This window comes from Mirounga angustirostris, unplaced genomic scaffold, assembly GCF_029215605.1.
Source record: "Mirounga angustirostris isolate CCGP_5_RB_7025 unplaced genomic scaffold, mMirAng1.0.hap1 SCAF_15, whole genome shotgun sequence".
NCBI classification, from domain to species: Eukaryota; Metazoa; Chordata; class Mammalia; order Carnivora; family Phocidae; genus Mirounga; species Mirounga angustirostris.
The window spans coordinates 84,949,561-84,972,842 of record NW_026991723.1 but is presented as its reverse complement, the minus strand read 5'-3'; the positions used below and the strand labels follow the sequence as shown (position 1 = coordinate 84,972,842).

At 48.3% G+C, this 23,282-nt stretch overlaps 1 protein-coding gene across 8 annotated transcripts in view; it reads right to left on the bottom strand.

The window, feature by feature from the left end:
* The window catches only part of MVB12B (multivesicular body subunit 12B), a 268,277-nt gene that overhangs the window by 181,732 nt on the left and 63,263 nt on the right, over window positions 1-23,282 (bottom strand). The window contains exon 1 of one of the 8 annotated variants that reach the window (XM_045883153.3): window positions 11,155-11,341. The exons of 5 other annotated variants lie outside the window; for them this stretch is intronic. In XM_045883153.3, coding sequence (XP_045739109.1) covers window positions 11,155-11,229 — 75 coding nt within the window. In that variant the 5' untranslated portion in view covers window positions 11,230-11,341. Of the gene's footprint in view, window positions 1-3,473; window positions 3,754-11,154; window positions 11,342-23,282 lie in introns of those variants that run through there. 2 more of the 8 variants (XM_064579176.1, XM_045883152.3) reach the window with 2 other exon arrangements.

Here is a 23,282-nt window from a genome sequence, read left to right as displayed (position 1 = left end):
GTCCCCGGGTCGCGACGTCCTCGCGAGGCGCGGGTGACAACGGCTCTCCCCGCCCGAAGCCGGCGGTCAAGGGCAGTGGGGGAACTCGCCCCCGGGAGCCCGGCCGCTCCCACAATGCACCGGGGCGGCAGCCGGGCCGCAGGTTCCAAGATGGCTGCGGGCTGCCCCCGGCTGAGGCAGACAAAGGAGCCGGCGGCCTGTGCCCATGCGTGCACGGCCGCAGCCCAGCCTGCAGACGGGAGGATGCGACAGCAGAGCATGAGCACAGAGCATCTCGGATGCACGCCTCCTTCTTCCCTTTCCCCCCAGTTGCTGTACCCTGGGGATCAAGGCAGCCTTTGTGAAATACAGACAAATGACTCCTCGCGGCGCGGGGCCGCGGCCGGCTCGGCGGTGGAGGAAGCCCCACCACCAGCAAAGGAAGCTTTTAATGAGAAACGCCCAAGATATCCATGGCAGAGGCAATCACTCAAAGCAGCTTGCCCTGAATTACATATTTTCTGACTGCAAATTACTTTTAACAGCGTCTCTACCGTCACTTCAATTGACCTTCCTAACAAAAGGCCATTTATTAACTAGCACTCCACGTTTCCCGGGCTGTGTGGAGCCTCGAGCCAGAAGGGATGGCACCGCCGAGTACTCAGCCGCCCAGGGTCACAGGCCAGGCCTCTGAGAGGGGAGAAGAGGCCATTAATGCAAGCCTGCAGAGCAGATTCTGCCGGGGAGGGGAGGGTGGGGAGCGGGCTGTTTAAGACCAACGTTAACCTGTGTGGCAAGAGGCAATGCTGGTCTAAAACATAAAATACCAAGGCCTACTTGCAGCAACCCCTGATTTCATCCTCAGCAGCTCCGCAGCAGATAGAGACCCACCTCTATCTCAAAATCCTAATTGCACACAAAACACACTAACACACCAGCTGCATTTGTACAGTGCTTTGCAATTCTCAGAAAGCTTTCTTAGGCTCCTTCTTGACTGATGATCATACCAAACCTGGAAGGTGGCTAGGTCTAATTACCTCTATCTTAGAGAAGACGAAGAATTTAGAGAAGAAGGCCCAGAGTTGTCAGCTGCCATGCAACCGGCAGCCGGCCCACCTGAACAGGACCTCTAGTCCTCCTTCCCAGATCTGATCTGCTTTCCATGACACTGTGCAGAGAGACCAACATCCCATCTGATACCCAACTGAGAAAGCAGTTTCAACACTAATTATATTTAAAAATGCCAAAGCTCTTCTTTCTCCAGCTATAGCCCAATAAGTGAAGCAAGGGGGAGAAAAGTACAGAAAGATAAAAGTAACATGGGATTAATTTTCCTCACACCTCAGTTTCAAGATTCAACATTTCCCTCATAAATAATTTACAACAATAAAAATGAGCTAAGGCCATGTTTGTGTAGGACGGAGGTAAATTTAGGCCTAATGAGGGAGATCCGAGCACTGCACAGGAGGGAATAGGTTGATGTATAGCACCGTGCGCGTGCAATCGACAGCACACAGGGGCTCCATTACCAACGGGAAGTCTCGAGGCCCACCAGGAGGAGGGGGGAGCAATTGAGGGAAACTTCCACCATCCAAGCTTGGCTGCAAGGGGAGTCTCTGCAGGGAGAGCCAAAAGTTGACCAGTCTTTTAGATGACAAGACGACGGAGGCTGAGATTTCTCAGGACTAAAAGATTGAACCAACCTGAAATTAAGTCAGTTGTCAGTAAATGCCAGGTGAGGAATCAAGCTGGTGATGGTACCTAGGAGTCACGTCTGCTGGTGGACACAGGGAGAGTGCAGTGGCAACACTGACCTTGAGCTGGTTCTCCTCACTTAACCTCGTGGGTCATCTGGCCCCAATTCCCAACCCAATCTCTACCCCGGGTGCATGGCCAGCCTCCACTATATCATTTCCAAGGCTAGGGGCTGCTATTCCTATGTCTGCCCCAAGAGGATTTATCCGCCAGGCAGAAGAGTATGTATGAATGTGTTGTGGTGTGTGTGTGTGTGTGTGTGTGTGTGTTGCATGTACATACTGGGGCTACAAACGATCAGTTAGGGTGAGGTGTGTTTTCCAGGCCACGAGGATTTTTTCCATGTCATACCTGATGAATACTATGCAACAAGGCTGGGTAGGAGAAAACCCGCCCCCCACTCTGCCTGCAGTGTTGCAAACAGTACCTGGGGAAGGCCCCGGCGCCCAGCCCTGCAGCACCTTGGCAATGCTGTCATCCCAGGTTCACAGAGAAATGAACTTTAACTATACAGCCTCTCATACAGACAGCACACTGCTCCCTTGTAACTGATCAAAGAATTACTACAACAGTGTGCTTATAATCCCTAAAAGTCAGCAGTGCTGGGCTTAACTGATGCTGAATATTGTTTCAGAATCAAAGGCGTGCCTCCCCGGCCCCAGTCTGGGAGAAAACTAAGCTACTGTATCACAGTTGAAAACTCAGGGGAACTTTGATATCATCTCTGTTTAATTTCCCTGGCCCTGTGAGCCTGGGGTTTATCTCGTTTTATCAACTCCTGCACTGAAATCAAAACCCAACTAACAGAGCTCAGACCTCTCTCCACCGAGGCCCTTCCAGCAGAGGGGTGGGGTGGGGGGCAACAACTGCAGGGGGGAAGGGGGCGCTCCATCAAAGGAGGTGCAGCAGGAACCCAGACTCGGCCTCCCCACCAGCTCAGAAGCAGCGCCAGCACTGCCCACCCAGGGCTGAAGGCATGACTCGCACACAACTTTGGAGGAGAGTAATTTCAAAGTATTGGTGGGGGGGGCAGGTTAAATTGGGCTACTGTAATTGAAATGACAAAACCAGTGGATTAATTAAGTCCCTACAGAAAGATGAACTTGCAATCAGCTTGTCTGAAATCCAAAGTCAAGGGCACAAAAGACATAAACTGTCTGCCCGCGTCCACCAGCTTGCGGGGCTGGGGAAGAGCAGTGGATAAGAGCAGTGGAACCTGGGGGCGCCTGGTGGCTCAGTCGGTTAAACGGCTGCCTTCGGCTCGGGTCATGGTCCCAGGGTCCTGGGATCGAGCCCCGCATCAGGCTCCTTGCTCAGCGGAGAGCCTGCTTCTCCCTCTCCCTCTGCCTGCCTCTCTGCCTACTTGTGCTCTCTATCTCTCTGTCAAATAAATAAATAAAATCTTAAAAAAAAAAAAAAAAAAAAGAGCAGTGGAACCTGACCAACAGCGGGGTGGAGACTGAGAACCGGCTGCCCCCCAGTGAAGGCTGCCACTGTGCCCATGGTGGGGCAGCTACTTTGCCTGTTTCCCATGGCAGCGGCGGTCTGCAAGAACCCAGGCCCCCTTCTGCCCCATGATTACTGGTACCTTTTTGCCCACAAATCTTTAGCAGGTACGGATGGACACGGCCTCATTCCCACTGGAGGGAGCCCACGGCCAGGCTTCACCAACGCACACCACCACACACACAAACACACAAACTGGGCTGCCTGCATGCAGCGAAGGTGCAGAGACCTACCTCCTCGGGAGATGGCAGGCTGTGGCCTGAGTCCATGCAGCACCCAAGCAAGTGGCCAGCCGGCTCTTGGAGCTACTCATGGAGGACAGTGCACTGGCTGAGAGGCGTCCACTGTGGAACCTCAGAACGCCATCCTGGTGCCTCCTGCACTTGGTCTGGACCACTTTCCCCGTCAGAAGCCAAATCACCCTGACAAACACTGTTGAGTATGGTCAGGTGGCAACAGACCACAGGCTGCTGGGAAGGCTGCTAAGATATTAGAAAACTAAAGCAAATATTTTTCTAAGCTCTCCTAGATCGCAAAGAATTTTCCAGCTAGGGAACTAACAATGGTGAGCACTTCCTTTTCCCCAGTAAAGGCCTGTTACTTCTAATAAAAGAAACTGGTGTATACACGCAATTATTCTACCTGACCAATGCTTAGATTTCTATTAACCATTTGTATACCAAATGGATTTTCCACAAATCATGTGATACAGGCCTAGGGTTCACGTTGCTGCAGCTCATACAGTACAAGGCTAGATCCCAGAATTTGCTCTCCAAAAATAAATCCGGGATCAAGTTCTACAGCCCTGCAGTAGCCAAAGCCCTGCCTCTTACAGGCCCGACTCTGCACAGCCAGGGAACCTAGTGCTGGGGGTACAGGGGCAATCCCCAGTACACTGTGCCCCACCCCCACCTGCCCACAAACACTGCAAACGAGGGTCAGCCCTGCCCCCTCCCATCAAGTCTTGGTGCCATATTGTCCCGTGGAGAGAAGGAAGAAGGAGAACCCCAACAGAAGGCAGGTGCTCTACAAATGGACACCATCCCAGGAGGAGCCAAGAGACATGCTCTCTTGATGTGCAGGGACATAAGGGAAGTCACACCCTTACCCTGGTTTACAGAGTGAAAATGCCAATAGTACCTCAACACCAAGCAAATGGGCTGCCAGGTGGGAATTCATCAGAACACCTGGCTTCAGGTCAGCCAGGCACATCCCATCACCACCACCCTCCTCTCTGACTTTCACAGGGGTCTTGAGAGTTTCTTCTCATATGTTTTGTCATCTAATCTTTCTACCTGTATGCTGAGGGCTTCCAAAATAACCTCCACTGCCCCGACTTTTCTCCTGAGACTCAGAGGTATGCATCTAGTGCCCTGCTGGCTGTTGCCACCCACATGTCCTGGCTGAACGTGTCATCCTCCCCCTGAAGCATCTCCCATATTCCCAGTACCTGGCAGGACCTGGCACACAGCAGTAAGTCCACAAACATTTACGGAGAGCCTTTGTGTAAGCAGTGAGGGAGAGTTCGCAATGACGATGATGGACCATCCAACATTCTGGAGCAGGGATTCAAACACTAGCAAGGGTGAGTCACCTGGAGAGTCTGTTAAAAGACACTCTTGAACCCAGTCCCAGCGGCAACAACAAAGTGTAGGATGAGGCCTAAGAAGCTGCATTTCTAACAAGTTCCAGGTGACGGCCAAATAGCAGGTCCACAGTCTGAACTCTGGGTACTAGACAGCAGGTACTCATTAGATGTTTGATGAATGAATGAACAGAAACAAAAACCTGAATGTGATTATCCATGGGGAATAGCCTCAGGAAGAATCCTTCAGTCTCTCCCTCCCCAAACAGGTCAGCCAAGAGCACTTAGTTCCTCCCATAGGATACCTGCCCCACCATTCAAAATCCAGGTCACATTCGGAGAACCCTGCTGTTCACCAAGGACATGGTCTTAGCACACACACGTGCACACACGCATGTATACACACATAGAAACACACAGCCTCGCCTCTCAGAAGGTTGTAGCACACTTTCCCCAGTAGTACAGTAGCTGTTCAAAGGTGTTATGTCCCCCCAGTGCCTAGCTCACAGTAGGTGCTCAATAAATGGATATGGGGCAGGTGGGTGGGTGGATGGAAGGAAGGAAGGAAGGGAGGGAGGGAGGAAGGAAGGATGTATCAGGTTCCCATCATCCTTTCAAAACTGCCCCTCTTTCACTGAATTAAGAAGGGTACACAAAGCATCAAGGGCAATGGCAAGAACAGCCCCGCAGGCCCCTTCCGATGGCAGCGCCAGGCTGGGCATCCGTGAGCCCAGGACAAACACCACAATTCTAGGGACAGGCAGGCTGCAGAGGCGGGGAGGCGGGACTGCGGCACTCCCAGCACTCCCAGCAGCTCCAGAAGTGATTGTGACTTAGTCCAAGCAGGCTGGATGAGGGCCTGGCAGGGGCCAGGGGGTCTCCAGGCTGGTTGCACAGAAGACTCCCCTAAGGAGTTAGTAAAAGCCACAGCTGCCCATTCCAACCCCCAGGTTGTGATTTAACTGGTCTGGGCTTGGGCCGAGACTGGATAATGCATGGCCCAGGTGAAGTGCTACTATATCGGCTGATACGGCGACGAAAAAGACGCGGCCGCCACCCGCGGAACTGCTAGGCTGGGGGAAACATCCCAAAGAAAGGGACTGCCCATGAGGGGACACTGCGTTCTGCCTGGGTGAGCTGGGGAGATGAGAGGGAAGAGCGGGAGCTCAAGCTAGCCTCCTGGAAAGACAGAGGGTACAGAGTAGTGAAGGTACAGTAGGCACAAGATGCCGGATCAGCAGCAGCGTGAACGAACGCAGACCACTGGGGGAACGGCGGGTAGCAGATGGGCTCTGAAACAAGCTTACGAAATGCTTAAACAAACAAACAGATAAACAAAAGAGTTAAAAACCTGTCTGCACTTCTCTGCTATTTCTAAGGTCTAAGCAAAGGGGAAGGAAGGAAGAGATTCGCAAGTCTTTCATTCGTATTTCCTCTCCTGTAACTGTAGGCTTCTCGAACCCATGCCACTGCCTGCAGACTTCCATGGGCCTTGTCATTAGCTCAGTGGGGAAATGGGAACGGAAAGGGCGCTAGCTCCGGAGTCAGAGGGCCCTGAGCTTGAATCCCGGCTCTCGTACTGCGTACAGCTGTGTGACCACAGGCACGACAGCTCTACCCGCCCCAAGTGTCCACCCCCCTACAACGGGAATAATAGATAATAATATTTCCTCTACAGGGTTATATGGTATACAGAACTTATAGAACTTGCATCAAAAGAAACAATTGACAGAGGGAAATGGACCACCTATGGAATGGGAGAAATTATATCCAAACCACATGTCCGCTAAAGGGTTAAAATCCAAATCTATAAAGAACTCCTACAACTAAGCAACAACAACAACAAAAAACAAATACTTGGTAAAAAAAAAAATGGACAAAGGACTTGAGTACACATTTCTCCAAAGATGATATACAGATGGCCAACAAGCATATGAAAAGATGCTCAACATCACTGATCACTAGGGAAATGCAAACCAAAATCACAATGAGCTGTCACCTCATACCCACTGGGATGGCCCCTATCAAAAGCCAAAAAACTAGTGTTGGCGAGGTTTGTAAAATTGGAACCCTGCTGCACTGTTGGTGGAAATGGAAATGCAGCCACTGTGGAAAACAGTATGGGGATTCCTCAAAAAATTAAAAATAGAATTACTACTCTAGGGTCTGCAATTCCACTTCTGAGTACATACCCAAAAGAATTGAAAACGGTCTCGAAAAGATATTTGTACATCCGTGTTCACAATGGCATTATTCCTAAGAGCCAAAGGGTAGAAGCAACCCAAGTGTCCGCAGACAGATATGGATAAGCAAAATGGGTACATACATGCAGTAGAATATTATTCAGCTTAAAAAGGAAATTCTGGCACAAACTACAACATGAATGAACCCTGAAGACATCATGTGGAGTGAAGTAAGCCAGTCATAGAAAGACAGATACTATATAATTCCACATATATGAGGGCCCTAGATAAGTCAAATTCATAGAAACAGAAAGTAGGATGGTGGCTGCCAGAGCCTGGGGGGAGGGGAAATGGAAACTGTTTAATGAGTATAGAGTTTTGCAAGATGGAAAAGCTCCAGAGATTAACTGCATGACAATGTGAATATCCTTAATGCCACCGGTTTGTACACTTGAACATGATTAGGATGGTACATTTTATGTTCTGTGTGTTTTACAATTTAAAAAAGGCATCTACAAGTGTGGTTTTCGAGTTTCAGTAAGCAGAAGTACAACCCAAGGTTCTTACTAAACACAGAGATTCTGGGGTCCCCTTCCCCTAGATATTCTGATTGAAGGTCTGGGTGTGAGGCTCTGGAATCTGCATTTTCATAAACATCTGAGGGCTATTTAGCACACTAAGAATTCACTTATTCTGCTCTGGTTCTAAAGGGTCAAGGAATATTCTTTTGAATATTTTGCTTTGCTGATCAGTATCTGTTTAAAACATACACACACACAATGCCTTGTGTGTGTGTGTGTGTGTGTGTGTGTATCTAGAAAGATCTCATGTTGATTCTAGCCACAGCCCAACAAGATGGTCCTCCGGTCCTCAGGGAAGGAGGAGCTACAAAGCTTGGGTCTGTGGCCCCCCGACTCCAGGCCCATGGGCCTCTTACATTTCAGCCTGCACAAGCTCATCTCACCAGAAGTGTGTCAGGTAAACCAAACACGTGCCCACAGGCTGTCCCCAACAAGGGAGGTAATGTCAGGTACAGCCTGTGGGGGCTCGGCCTCCCTCACGGCGGAGAGGAGGAGAGCGAACACAGGCAACCCCACTGCCAACGTGCACAGGACGCAGGGAAACCACAACTCTCAAGGGCAGCCGCAAGCAGGAGGCCAAGGAGAGCCAGTGGGGCCCGGGAAACACTGGCCGGGGAGGGCCTCCGAGAGAGCAAGAACAGCCTGAGAGAGGCAGCTCATTCAAGGACTCCAGGCCTCCCCTCCCACAACCCAACCAGCAAAGGAGACTGCTCATTCAACCGCAACCAACTAAATACAGTGTCCTCGGCCCACCACATCAGCCATGTAGTCATTTGTTATCTTCATCATCATAATAGCACCTTTGACATTTCCCATGCTTGGCTCCAACTCCATCATTACTTTCCAGTGTGGCAAAGGATGTCGCTCTTTGAACAGGAAGCATGGAGCACTTCCAACCTGCTGAGGCAGAGGGGCCCACGACTTTTGGATTCGGACTCCCCCAGAAGCAGATCTGCCATGAAACTAATAGCAATGAACCTTCGGCCACCCCCACCCCTTTCCTGGGAGGACCCAGCAATGTGTTCACATGGTCGGGTGGTTTGGTAAAATGTACAAAGGCAAGATATTCTTGTTTTCTTTTTCTTATAACCCCTCCCCACTCCAAACTGTCTAACCCAGAAAACCAGGGTCTGCCTCTGGCTTCCACCTAAATTTGGTGAGGACTCCCCCACACCCTCTGCAGTGCCACATGCATTCACATACATCAACTCATTCAGCCTTATGGGGTAGGTTATATTCTTATGCCACTTTTACACAGAAGGAAATCGGGATTCAGAAAGGTTCTGTGAGGGGCAGCTGGCTGGCTCAGATGGTTAAGCATCTGCCTTCGGCTTGGGTCATGATCTCTAGGTCTTCGGATCAAGCCCCATGTCCGGCTCCCAGCTCAGTGGGGAGTCTGCTTCTCTCTCTCCCTCTGCCTCTCCCCTTGTGTTCTTTCTCTCTCAAATGAATAAATAAAATATTTGAAAGAAAGAAAGAAAGAAAAAAGAAAGGAAGGAAGGAAGGAAGGCAAAGGCAAAGAAAGAAAGGAAGGAAGGAAAGAAGGAAAGAAAGAAAGAAGAAAGAAAGAAAGAAAGAAAGAAAGAAAGAAAGAAAGAAAGAAAGAAAGAAAGAAAAGAAAGAAAGGAAGGAAGGAAGGAAGAAAGAAAGAAAGGCTCCGTGAGGTTCCATGACCTGCCTAGGGTCACTCAGATTGCAGGAAATAGACTAAGATTCAAATCCAAACCCCCAAATCCAAGCCCTGTGTTCTTACTCTTTCATCCCCTCCTAGTTGTCCTAAGGAGAGCTAAATAATAACCACAAACAAAAGGACACTGTAAAGAAAAAGTAAAAATGAAGCTACTCTTCTGATTAATAAGTTAACAAACACTTAATGATAATCACTAACTTTTACTGACCACTTGCCCAGTGGCAGACACAGAGCTAAATGCTTCTCTTGCAATAGTTTATTCACGGCTCACCATAATCCTATGAGATAGATGTTAGCCTCACTCTACAGATGAGGAAACTGAGGCTCAGAAAAGTTCATTAATTTATGCAAGAACACACAGTAAGTAGGAAAGCCAAGGATTCAGCTGAGGTCTAACTCTAAAGTCCTTGCATTTAACCATGGGTGCACTGCTGCAGCTGAATGTGGGGAAAGCCCGTCAGTGGGATGGAGGCAGGCAGGGAAATGCCTTCAGCATAAATCAGGAGTGTGGCCTAAGAGCTAGGAGGAAGGAAGGAAAAATGTTGATCAGAAAAGATGATTCTGGGCTCAAATGAACCAATCAACTGGTTCACATGGGCCTTGATGCCCAGATCCCAGCAGAGGTCCCATCTCTCAGAGGCTCCATTTAAATATTCTCTGCATGGCCCAATATCTCAAACAATTCCAGTGAACAAGAAAGGTGTCCCCTATGTCCTGTAACTAACCTTCTGAGTACCCTGAGCTTTTTGGTTTGTCTGGGCAGAGCTTATCCCCTAACTTTTCTAAGGCTTCTCTGGTGCAGCTGATAAGACTTTTTTCCACCCCGTGTGAAAATGAGATGAGATCCAGCCAGCTGTCGAGAAATGTACGATGAGATTATACCGAGAAGGAACCAACAGAGACAAAGGCCCCTAAAGAGTCGCTGGCCTGCTGTGGCTTTTGTGGCAGAAATCTGAGTGGGCGCTGGCTCTTGAGTGGGGGTGGGGAGCAGAGAAGTGGCAACAACCATTTGCCTTTTGCCTTCTTGGGGCCTTCCTCTCTGTTCCTTGCTGAAGAGGCTGAGAGGCAGGGGACAGAAGAGTCACATCTTCAGTAGTGAAAAAGGCTGATACTTTAGGAAGAATTGTCTGTTGGTAACAAAGAGGACAAAGATGCTCATGGGTCTGCCTTCTTCACCGGGGCCTGTCGCTGGGGATCTGATGTCCCCTGGTGCTCAGCCATAGCTCTTGTACCAGCCCCTGCCCCGGAACCTCACTCAGGCCGCAGTCTTAATGGGGTGCTCATCAACACACCCACCACGCTTCCAGGATGGGTACTCTGGGTCTTGGGTGCCCAGGCCGGGCACCTCACCTTTAGACAGGTGCCCTGACATTTGGGTGTCCTCTCTGCTGTGTCCAGGTCACAGAGAAGGCCGCACCCCAGATGATGCTCAAGGCTCAGGTGCAAGCTGGTCTGCACCCACGTGACCACACAGAGCTGAACCCCAGGCTGGGCCAGTGAAACGACTGTCCCCAGTCTGTGCAGGTGGCCGCAGAGGCCTGGGCACAGGTGGGCCGCCTCACCACCTACCCGGGCGGGGGGCGGCTCTCGGGGACCCTCACCTGGCCGGCCCGGGGGGCGGGGGGTGCTGCTGGCAATCGGATCCCTGATTTCCCTCCCGCCTGCCCGCCGCAAGGCCAAGCCGGTGTTCGAGCAGTCTCGGCGCGCACGGACTCGGGGCAGAGGCCGCCGGGCCTGTCCCCGCGGTGGGCCGGGCACCGAGCCCGCAGGCCTCGGCGCGGCCCGGCTCCGCCCGCCCGCCCGCCCGCCCGCCGGGGCAGTAGGGCCGGCTCAACCGAGCCTCCGCGGCGCCCGGCCCGCCCGGCCTCACTTAACTGTTACCCGCTGGGGCGGCGGCGGCTGCGGCGGCGGCGGGTCCCGGCTCCGTCTCACGCAGAAGCAGCTTCTCATCGCCCGGGCGGCGCGGGAGGGGCCGGGCCCGGGGCCCAGGCGGCGGGGCCGGCGCCGCAGCTCGAGCGCGAGCCTCACCGGGGAGCGGCGGCGGCGGCGGCGGCGGCGGCGGCAGGGGCGGGGCGCGGCCTGGCGGCGGCGGCGGCACCAGCGACAACGGCGGCCGCGGCTCCCTCGGCGGGCCGCGGCGGCGGGCCGGGCTCCGGGGCTCCCGGCTCTGGCGCTGGCTCCGGGGGAGGCGCCGGGTGCCCGAGGCTGGCTCGGGCGGGAGGAGGGAGCGCGAGCCCTCGCGTCCGGAGCCCGCGCCGCCGCCCGGGCCGGCACCCCGCCTCCCCCTGGCCTCCCCCAAGGCTCAGCCCGCTAGCCACCCCCCCCCCGCCCCCGGCCCGGCCTCCCCGAGCCCGCGGGCGGCCCCCAGACCGGCCTCCGAGCCCCGGGAGCCGCAGGCCTCTTGGAGTCTGGGCACTAGTCTCCCCTCCGCCAAGCTGGTCTCTTGCAGGGCCCCGCAGCCCACTCAGCTCTCCTAGGCCTCACTCAACCAGCCCTTCAGCACAGCCTAAGAATCCTGGACGCCCCCAGGCCTCTTGGCGCCGAGATGAACAACACACACACACACACGTTGGCCTCTTGCAGGGAAGACACCCCCCCCCCCCGGCTTACACACACACACACACACACACACACGTTGGCCTCTTGCAGGGAAGACACCCCCCCCCCGGCTTACACACACACACGTTGGCCTCTTGCAGGGAAGACACCCCCCCCCCCGGCTTACACACACACACGTTGGCCTCTTGCAGGGAAGACACCCGCCCCCCCACCCCAGCTTACACACACACACACACACACACACGTTGGCCTCTTGCAGGGAAGACACCCCCCCCCCCCCGGCTTACACACACACACACACACACACACACACGTTGGCCTCTTGCAGGGAAGACACCCCCCCCCCCCGGCTTACACACACACACACACACACACACACACGTTGGCCTCTTGCAGGGAAGACACCCGCCCCCCCACCCCAGCTTACACACACACACACACACACACACACGTTGGCCTCTTGCAGGGAAGACACCCCCCCCCCCCCGGCTTACACACACACACGTTGGCCTCTTGCAGGCAAGACACCTGCCCCCCACCCCCCCCACCCCCAGGCTTTAGTGAACATCAGGCCATTCCTTCAACTCTGCTCACTCCAGTTCAGGAGACCGCACTGTCCTAATGGACCCAACACAAGCTTAGCCAGGCCTCAGACCCTATTAATAACAGACCTCTCAAAATGACCCCAATCTCCCAGCAATTCTCTGCCTCCCCTTTATGCTGGGCAAATGATTTACCCACAGAGGCCCACAATCAGGGTTATGGGACTGCCCTGGAGGGAAGCATCTAGAGGTTTACAGAAGTGATGCCTTACAGTACTTGGGAAGAGGTGCAGGCCAGAGGATAAGATGAAGCTGGATGAGGAGTGGGGTCCAGAGCTTGACTCTCAGCTAGAATGGCTGGTACCAAAGACAGGAGCAAACTCTGCACCTTTAACCAAAAATGTCCTATACAGCCCCAGCAAGGCATTCCCAGACAGAAGCTGGCCTGCTATTTGAAAGAATTGTGGTCAGAAGGCTGGAGCCTTTAGAGCTGAGGGCCACGCAAGAGTGACTGGCATCAATTTGCTAATACATCAAGTCTAATTTTCACACATTCTAGGCTTTTCTAAGCAGAACTGGCTGTTGGGGAAAATGTCCTGTGGGGAAGCAAGGCAAGTGTGTGCATTCCAAGTGTCTGTCTCACTCAGAAATGCCACTGGTTCAGATGGTTTTACAGACAAGTTTTTTTCAAACCATTAGGGGACATACAATCCCTATGTTTTTTAAACTGTTACACAGGGAAAAAAAAAAATCTGATAGAGATTACACCAAAAAGGAGAACTGCAGATCAGTATAGAACACTGGTGTCCAGATAATTTAATATGGATTATTTGAAAAAGAGGCTCTATAGTCAAACAACTTGACAAAGTGCTTCCATTTATAGTCTACCTTTTGGAGAATCACAATAAGTGTTTGTATATTAAAGTCTCTGTGAAGTCCAGGGGTAAAGAAACTGTTTAACCTGGCATTTCTCAAACTCATCTGAGCCAGGACCACCTTTTGAAAGTTCTCCAATTATCTCTAATATGTGAATCACAACTATAGACCAACCCACTTAAGTATATAATAGTTGTAAAGCTACTAAACAAAATTTTAGTAGTTTGAATCCAACTTGATGTAAAACAAGTCAAAATCCACTATGATCAAGCAAGATTTATTCCAAAGAATAATTCACCATCAGGGAATCTATAAATTGAGTGCATTGCTAAAGAAAAATAAATCACAGGGTATTTCAATAAGACAGATGCTTTAAAATATTTGATAAACTTCAACACCAATTATAAATTTTTAAAAACCTCTCAGTAAACTAGGAAGAAAATTTAAACTTCTTAACATGATAAAGTTTATCAGAAGCCATCAACGAACATATTTAATGGTGAAACACTAAAGGTATTCTCATTTAAGTCAGAAACAAAACAAGGATGCCTGCCATAGCTGCTAGAGACTAATGCCAATGCAATAAGATATGAAAAATAAATAAGAAACAAATATTGGAAAGGAAGAGACAAAACTGTCATTATCTGTTCACGATTTAAGTGTGTACCTAAAAACAAAAATTGAAGAGAATCAGCCAAAAATCTTAAAGCTTTTGGTGAAATGGCTAGTTATAAGGTAAACACCAAAATCAATGGCTTTTCTAAATGTGAAGGGAAAAGACTTCCTTTCCATTGAAACTTCTGTGTTCTTTTTGACTTCGGCTGATTGCAGAGAGCAAATATTTTTATGTGTTCTCCCGACATGTGGCAAGTGGACCTGTTTCTTGTGCAGAGAGATACTATTGTCCAGCTACTACAGAGGTAAATCTCTTCAGTTCAGGGGGAAATATTATAGCAAGTCGACTTGGCTACAGATCAAAAGCTACATTTTTCTGTCAATTTCCAGGACTTTTATCTCCTATGTCACTTTCCTATATCTATGCCTCAGTTTCTTCCAAATTCAGAAGAGGGAGAGAGGTATTACTTATAGGATCCCCTAAATATAGCACTAAATACCAGTGATTTCTATTTAGAAAGTATGATTTTTTAAAGAAAATTATATTCACATTTGCAACGACTATTATAAAATAGCTGGGCTTAACATTAACAAGAAATGGGAAGGCCCATAGAAAGAAAACTATAAAACCTTACTGAAAGGACATAAAAGAAGTCCTTATTAAAAGGAAAAACATAATAAATCCCTGGGGAAGAAGTCTCAATATTGCAAAGATGTCATATCTCCCCTAACTCAATTTATCAATTTAGTGGAATCTAAATCAAAGAACCAATATGATTTGGGGGATGTGATGCAATGGAACATGACAAAATTATTTTAAAACTGATTTTGACAAATAAATATGGGAAAATACGCAGAAAATTTTTCGAATTGAATAATAGTATTATATTAAATTTGTAAGAATAATGAATATAAAATATAATATGAAACTTACATTATAACATACTTTATATATATTTTATATCATATTAATATAATAACTTACATTTTAATATCTGTTAGAGCAGTAATACGGGTTATCTAACATATTAAAATATAACATAGGGGCACCTGGGTGCCTCAGTTGGTTGAGGGTCTGACTCTTGATTTTGGCTCAGGTCATGATCTCAGGGTCCTGGGATCAAGTTCCTTGTTGGGCTCCGAGCTCAGTGGGGAGTCTGCTTGAGATTCTCTCTCTCCTTTTCCCCCTCCCCATCTCTAGAATAAATTAATCTTTAAAAAAATAATAAAATATAAAACTTCAGTAAATAAAATTGTGGACCACCAGTGTAGGAATACACACTTTTATCATATACTGAGTTCCCTGTTTATAAATGCTTTGTTTCTAGCCACTGATCCATTTGTATATTCCTAATACTCCACTCCACGCCATATTATCTTGCCCAGATCACTTCAATAACATCCTTACTAGTCTCCTGGCTTTGCCTCCATTCAAACAATGGAAAACAGCAACCAGAGCGATCATTAAAAAAATAATAATAAAACAGCAAGTCACTTCCTTTCTTAAGGCCCTCCAGTGACTTTCCAAAAAATAAAATAAACTCAAATGCGCCAACACAACGCAACTGACCAGATCTCTTGCTCTCTGGACCTTGCCTGCCCCTCCATCTTCTCAGCTGCTCTGGCCAAACTGGTTTCCTTTTAGATATTTAAATATGAAAGCTCTTTCTTCCCTGGGGGATTTCACCGAGGGCATTCCTCCTTACCATCTTTACAGGGTCTGGGCCCTTCTCATCCTTAAACTCTCAGCTAAATGTCACCTCTTTGGAGGCCTTCGCTGGTCATCTAAGTAGCTTCATATTGTATTCATACCACATCTGTTCATTTCCCACTTATCACTCATCACAATATGTAACTATTTACTATTTGTTTACCTGTTAAATTCTCAGTCTCCCCACCAGACTAAAAGCTCCACCATGGTATCTGTTCATCAAGCATAAATGTGCCCCATGTATTAGCCCCTCAATAAACATTTGTTTAATACATAGATGTGTCAACATTTAATACGTGCATACCCTCTGTCCATGTCTAACAATCAGGCAAGTGCACACAGATGTATGTTCAAGGATAATTATTTCAGCATTGCTTATAATGAGAAAATATTGGATATATCCTAAATGTCTAGCAATAGAAGATCGAGTCATTAAAAAAAGAAAGCTGTACTGACATAGAAATATACCATGATATTTTGTTAAGTAAGAAAATAAACCAAAACAGGGTATAGAACAGAATGCATTTATTCTATGAGCCTGTTAATTTTATATGTATTTATGAATATTTATATGTATTAAAATGCATTAGATACTTGAAAATGCATACCAAACATTAATAGTTTAACAGTGGCTATCTGTAGGGGGAGGATAGAGATTTTTCATTTTCTATTTTAGCCTATCTGTATCTATATTTTAGCATCTTAAGAATATGGACACAAATAACAGAACACCCAACCAAGAGTAGCTTGAACAATAGGCATTTATTTTGCCAGCCAGAAGTCATCTACCTTCAGTCTCCCTGTTAGAGGAGAATGAAGACACTAAGAACACCTGTCCTTCTATCCTTTGCTGACATCCTCAGGTGGTTGTCTTTTATGTTTGTACTTGTTAGCTCACTGGCTCCTCGAGCTTCAGATGTCACAGTCTCTTCTGTCACAGCATGAAAGCAGGTGGGGAGCAAAATCTTTCCCAGGAATTCCCCAGCAGATCTGGTAAGATCCCAAGGGCCAGAAATGGGTCACCTGGCCATCCTAACTGTAAGGGAGGCTAGGAAATTGGCTTTGTCAATCATGGTCACCTCCTGAGGCTGGTCATATTGACATGCCATTTAAAATCACTGTTTCCCCTGGAAAACAGTGTGGAAGTTCCTCAGAAAATTTAAAACAGAACGACCACGTCATCCAGCAATCCCACTTCTATATACCTAAAGGGTATTTACCCAAAGGAGATGAAAATGAGATCTCAAAGAGACACCTGTAGTCCCACGTTCACTGCAGCATTATTTACAACAGCCAAGAGATGGAAACAACACACGTGTCTTTTGAGGGATAAATGGATAAAGAAAGTTTGAGATACATAGACACAGACACACACACACACACACACACACACAGGAATATTATTCAGTCATTAAAAAGAAGGAAATCCTGCCTTTGTGACAACATGGGTGAACCATGAGGACAAGAGGCTAAGTGAAAAAATCAGACAGAGAAAGACAAATACTGGATAAGTTCATCTATATGAGGAATCTAAAAAACAGGACTGATAGAAACAGAGTAGATGGGTAGTTGCCAGAGGCACTGGGGGGTGGGAGATGGATGAAGATGGTCGAAGGATACAAACTTCCAGTTACAAGATGAACAAGTTCTGGGGATCTAACACACAGCATGGTGACTAGAGTTAACTACACCATATTGTATACTGAAAAGTGGCTAAGAGAGTAGATCTTAAATGTTTTCACTAAACACGCAAATGCTAACTGTGCGAGGTGATGGGTGTGTTAACCAATCTTCCAATGGTGACCATTTCACAATACATATGTGTATCAAATCATCATATTGTATACCTTAAACTTACACAACATACATGTCAATTCTATTTCAACACATCTGGAAAAAGATAAAAAATAAAATAAAAAACAATCAGTTTCCTTATCAGGGAGGAAGGCAATTAAGATTTTTCACAATTTTAATAATGAGTATAATCAGGAAAGAGAAAAGTCAGCGTATGTCAGACATGGTAAGATGCCAAAGGGTGTTCAATGAAGTGCGGCCAACAGTTTGGAGAGCAAGTCTTTGCTGCTTAGAAGGCCCTGCCCATGCAGGCCAAACACCACCTTGGCCAGCCTCCTGAACCTGAGATCACCACTGCTCACTTTTGTCCTCTTTGCCCTCCGCCGACCCCCCGTAAAGTTCTCCCAATTAATAAATACATCATGACTCCTCAGGCCACTTTCTGGTATTGATCTGTGGGAACTAGAACGGATTGATTCTGCCTTAAGAGAGCAGGGGTAAAATCTCATCAGTTATCAGTCTTGCTGGCTGAAACAGAACTTTGCCCTGATCTGCACTGTTGTTGATCTGGTCTGTGCTCTCAGACTGAACACAGAGGCTCACGGGAGCAGAAGGCAGGCAGGTGGGATGAATGTGTTTATGGCACAGTATGCAAATGTGGCTGGCTCTCTTTCATGGAGTCTGACTGGAAGGATATGAAAAATAAACAGAGAACAACCACAAACAGTGCTGTTGAAATTCAGAAACCATAACCACGTGCAGAACTGCTTTTAGAGGCACCACATAATGACAGACCCAAATTGTGATTCTTTCAATACCCTTTTTAGTCAAGAGGAGCTTGCTCCAGAGAGTTGGCACAAAGAAGGCAGACGGTAGGCTTCGGGAGGGCCGGCACCTTAGGAGTCTTGTCTCTCTTTTCGCCACTCCAGGACACAGTTAGGTACTCAACAAATATTTCTTGAATGAACAGTGTCATTCTCAATGTCAGTTAGAAATCACGACAATTTCCATTTGCAGGGATTTCCCTGGGCCAGGCACTGGGCTCGGCCCTTCTGCATAAATCATTTCCCTCAACACTGACATGGATCCCATGACACAGGGATTATGATCCGCATATGACAACTATGGAAATTGGGGCTTCCTAAGTCGCACTGTGGTAAGTGGGGGTCAGAGGCATCAAACTCCAAATTGAATGCCTGTAGCTTCGCTATACAGACCTTTTGAACAGGATTCCCAGAGTCCTGGAGAACATTCTGTCGAATGGAGTCCTACTCTTCCATGGACAGTGGTTGTTCCCTTAATCCCTCACTCAGAGTCCTGGCCAGGCTTCTGGATTTAGAGAGTCGGTTTTGCCCTCAAGATGTGTCTGCGTGGCTCAGTGGGTTAAGTGTCTGCCTTCAGCTCAGGTTATGGTCCCAGAGTCCTGGAATCCAGCCCTGCGTTGGGCTCCCGGCTCAGCAGGGAGTCTGCTTCTCCATCTCCCTCTGCCCCTACCCTGCTCATGCTCTCTCCCTCTCTCTCAAATAATTAAATAAAATCTTTAAAAAGGGGGTGCCTGGGTGGCTTAGTCGGTTAAGCATCTGCCTTTGGCTCAGGTCATGATCCTGGGACTCTGGGATCGAGTCCTGCGTCAGGATCCCTGCTCGGTGGGGAACCTCCTTCTCCCTCTCCCTCTCCCTCTGCTGCTCCCCCTGCTTGTGCTCTCTCTTTCTCACTGTCAAATAAATAAATAAAATCTTTTAAAAATCTTAAAAAAAGATGTGCACAGTCTGGAGGAGATTCAGCTTTTGTTGGTAACGATCACCTGGTTATCAGCAATAGAAACGCACTCTAGCTTAGGCAAAAAAAGAGAATTTGTGGAACAAATGGGGATTCTCATGGACGCAGTCACCAGACAGAAATATTCTGGGGCTTTTCCAGGGTCACATGTCCTCCTGTTATTCCTTCTCCCTGCATGTCTGCCCCTGCTCTTCACCCTCTCTAACAGACCGCTTTTCTCTTTTCCTTGTTCACAGTCTAACAGGGCTGCCATAACAGTACCCCCAGTCCTCCACATATCACGTCGGGTCACATTCCAGTGACCTGCGACACGGGCAAGTGTCTCTTAGCTCTAATTCCAGACTTAGGGGGAGAGAATCTGAAAGGCCCACTAATGGTCAGGTCTAGCCTGAACCAAATAAACCAGACACAGGGGAGGGTCACGTCTATTTACCCATGTGCTAGGCAATGCTATCTGCAAATATTTCTCCTCATCTGTAGCTTATCTTCTTATTCTCTTGATGCTATGGATTTTTAATAGTGAAATTGGAGAATTCAAAGCCAAGAAGTTACCCTTTGTTTTTGTTGTTTGTTTGGTTTTACCTTGTATCATTTCTTCCCTGAAGGACTAAGCCATGGGAAAAAGGTTTTAAGGAGAGAAGAGGCTCGGGTTGAGGTGCTAGAAGGAATTACCAAGGAGAAAACACATTGGGTAATCTTCTAAAATATTTACCAGCAACACAGGTATTACATTATAGTGTGAAGCAATCTGCCCAAGGGTATCAATACAAATGGTCAAAGTCCTCTTGTAACAGTGAGAAGAGAAATACTCATTCTTCCAGGAAGAGGCTACAGAGAAAACGGATGTCCACTGGTCCTTGAAGAATGAGGAGCAGTCACCAAGCAGGCAAAGGAGGAAAGCTGTGGGAATACACAGAGTAGGGAGGAAGGTGAGGGGTGACTGGAGCTGTCGTGAAGGGTTGGTGGCCAGAGGGGCGAGGGTGAGGTTAAGCGGTGGGCCAGGGCCCACTGGAAGGACCAGCTGTCCCAGGCTAAAGGACAGCAGTTGAAAGACCTATATCCCACAGAATCGCATATCCAAAAAAACAGTTTTACATATCAGCCTGTACTGAGGACTCCCAACTTTGTCTCTAGCCTGATCCTCCTCCCTGAACCGCAAACCTTTTTTATCCCACAGCCCACTCGACATGCCCATTTGAATGCTTAGTGGGCAATTCCAACGTAACACTACTTCTAGAACCTGGCTCCTGACTGCACCTTCCAAACCCGCTCCTCCCTCCATCTGCCCCATCTCACCAGTTGGAAACTACATCTTTCCGGGTGCTCAGCCAAACCTGGGAGCCATCTTTGCCTCCTTTCTTTCTTGTATCCCTCACCTCCAATATTTCAGCCTCAAGGCTCAGGGCAGTAAAGGAGGTGTGTCCGCTGAGTGCCAAGGTTCTTCTCTGTGTGGAAGAAGGCAGAGCATGTTCCATTGGAAGTATGCATACAAGTTGGCCAGGCAGGGAAAGGCGGGGCACAGGAAGGAGGTGCTCCAGGCAGAAAGGATATGCGCAAAGGGCACCAAAGTAGGAGAAGGGAGGTCATGTATAGAGAGGGGGTGGGGGGCGGGGGGGGTGTCAATCTGACTGGAGGGAGCTGGGGGAAGTAACAGTGCTTGTCAGTGAGGCAGGAAATACAAGTAGGGAAATGTGAAAAAGAAAGACAATGTGGCATTATATAAGCAGAACTGCACGGCTGTCTGTAAGTTGCAGACAGACATCACCGCGAAACAGCTGAATGGGAGCGCAACGTTGAGAATGCTCTGGCGTACAATTTAGGCCACAGGGTAAGCACAAAATTCATCTTAGGAGCCCTACGGGGAAAGACTCTCAAACGGGTAAATTAGTTATTATGATAAGAGGGCTGTATGGCTACGAATGGAGGGGGGCATCATAGTAAAAGAAGACAGACAATGACTTCAAATGTGACTACCAAATTGAAAGTTTTGAGGGTGATTCTTTGAATGCGAAGTGGTAATCGGCCTCAGTTAGCTTCTCACAAAGGCAACTCCAAACCGTTCCACAGTAGGTCATGGAGCAGATGCACTTATTTAATGATGATAAAAGGTTCTCACGGGCGATTCCAGGAAGCCAACTAACGTTATCTGTGCATACTGGACTCGTGTGACTATGCACATGCGTGGTGCACGTGTGTGTGTGTGTGTGATCTATGTAAAGCTGTCAACGGTCTTTTCTATGAAAGGAATGTTCTTTATTGTGCTATTATTTCCTTCTGACTTATAAATATTAAGATGCCCTTTATGTCATGAAATAAAGTGGCAGTATGTACTTACGAGACAAAATAACTTTTGTTGCTTTCCAAATTAGTTTTTGGAATTTACGCATCCATGATCCCAAAGTCTGGGAATCAGGGCCTCCCTGATTAAACATTTGGTTTTGAAATTTTGGCTCCAGCTTTGACCTGAGCATCCTTTCAGGATGCAAGTTTCTGTATTTTTTTTTTTTTTTTTTTTTTGGTCCGGGGAGGTAAAATTCGCCCAGCACTAAGGGCCATGAGTGACAAATTCAAAAGGGAAAGAAGTGGACTCTAATTTTGGAATCTAATCATAGCTGGGGCTCCCATTGCTCACGGTTCACGTTTGTCTTGCAGGCACCAGAAGCGCTACCTTGAAATTAAAGACAAATCAAAGTCTATTACTCCCTGCGGGAGAGACTGTTAGGAGCCCTCAGGTGTACCTGTGAGCTCTTCTAGGTCCCCAGCCTCCCTGCGGCTAGCTTGGCCCTGTGACTAGTTCTGGCCCATGGGATGTGAGCAGAGTGATCTGCATTCCTTCCTTCAGGCTAAGGTGGATAAGATCTCGTGTGCCTTCTCCTCTCCCTCCCCTCCTCTACCTGTCCCTAGGTAGAGGACATAATGGTGACCGGGAAGCTACCAGTTGTTTGAGCTACAAAAGGGAGGCAGCCTGAGCTCCTGAGTTACCAGTGAGGAAATTGTCCAAACACACAGTTGACTGCAACTCAAAAGAAAAGCAAACTCCTCTGGTGGAAAGCCACTGAGACTTTAGGGTTTATTTGTTACTGCAGCATAGCTTGTCCTACTCTGACACACCGCCTTGCTAAAATACCCACCAGGGCCTTCCCCTTGCATTTGGACAAAACCCCACCACCCTTTCCTTGGCCTATAAAGCCCCACACGTGCTCCTTCACACCTGCTGGCGTCCCTCTCCCACACTCACTGGCCACACCAGCCTTCGAAGGATGCCCAAACACGCCAAGCTCATTCCCACTGTAGGGCATTTCCACCAGCAATTCTTTGGCTTGGATAGGTTGCTGCCAGCCCCTCACTCTTGACATTCACCTCACCCTCAAGGGAGCAGAGAAGCCTTCCTTGATCACCTGAGTTAAAAGACGCCATTCATCACTCTGTCTCATCATGTTTTATTTGTACCCTGGCATTTATCACTATCTGGTATTTTCTTTTTTATTTACTTGTTCATCTGTTTCCCATCTTGTTTATCTTCTTTACCGCATGTATTTGCTGAGTAGATGGATGAACGAACAAATGACCTCAGTGCTGTTGCCTTGCATCTGCCCAGGGAGTTCACGGTGCCTAGTAAGCCCCCGAACAGTGGTCCTGTTGTCCAACATTGTGCCCCAAACTAGCCCCAAACAGCGGCTTACGCGAATGGCAATCATTTGCTTTTGCTCATGAATCTGGGGGTTGGCTGGGTTCTGCTAGGTGTTCTCACTTGGGGGTCTCTCAGGAGGGGGTATTCAGATGGTGACTGGGGCCCGGCTAATTCTGAAGACCTCTTTATTCACATGTCTGGCTCCTGGACTGGGAAGACTCAAACATCTGGGGTTTATTCCACTGACCAGCTGTGTGACTTCAGGAAGGTTACTTAATCTCTCTCTCTTTTTTTTAAAGATTTTATTTATTTATGTATTTGAGAGAGAGAGAATGAGAGAGAGCAAGCACATGAGAGGGGGGAGGGTCAGAGGGAGAAGCAGACTCCCCACCGAGCAGGGAGCCCGATGTGGGACTCGATCCAGGGACTCCAGGATCATGACCTGAGCCGAAGGCAGTCGCTCAACCAACTGAGCCACCCAGGTGCCCACTTAATC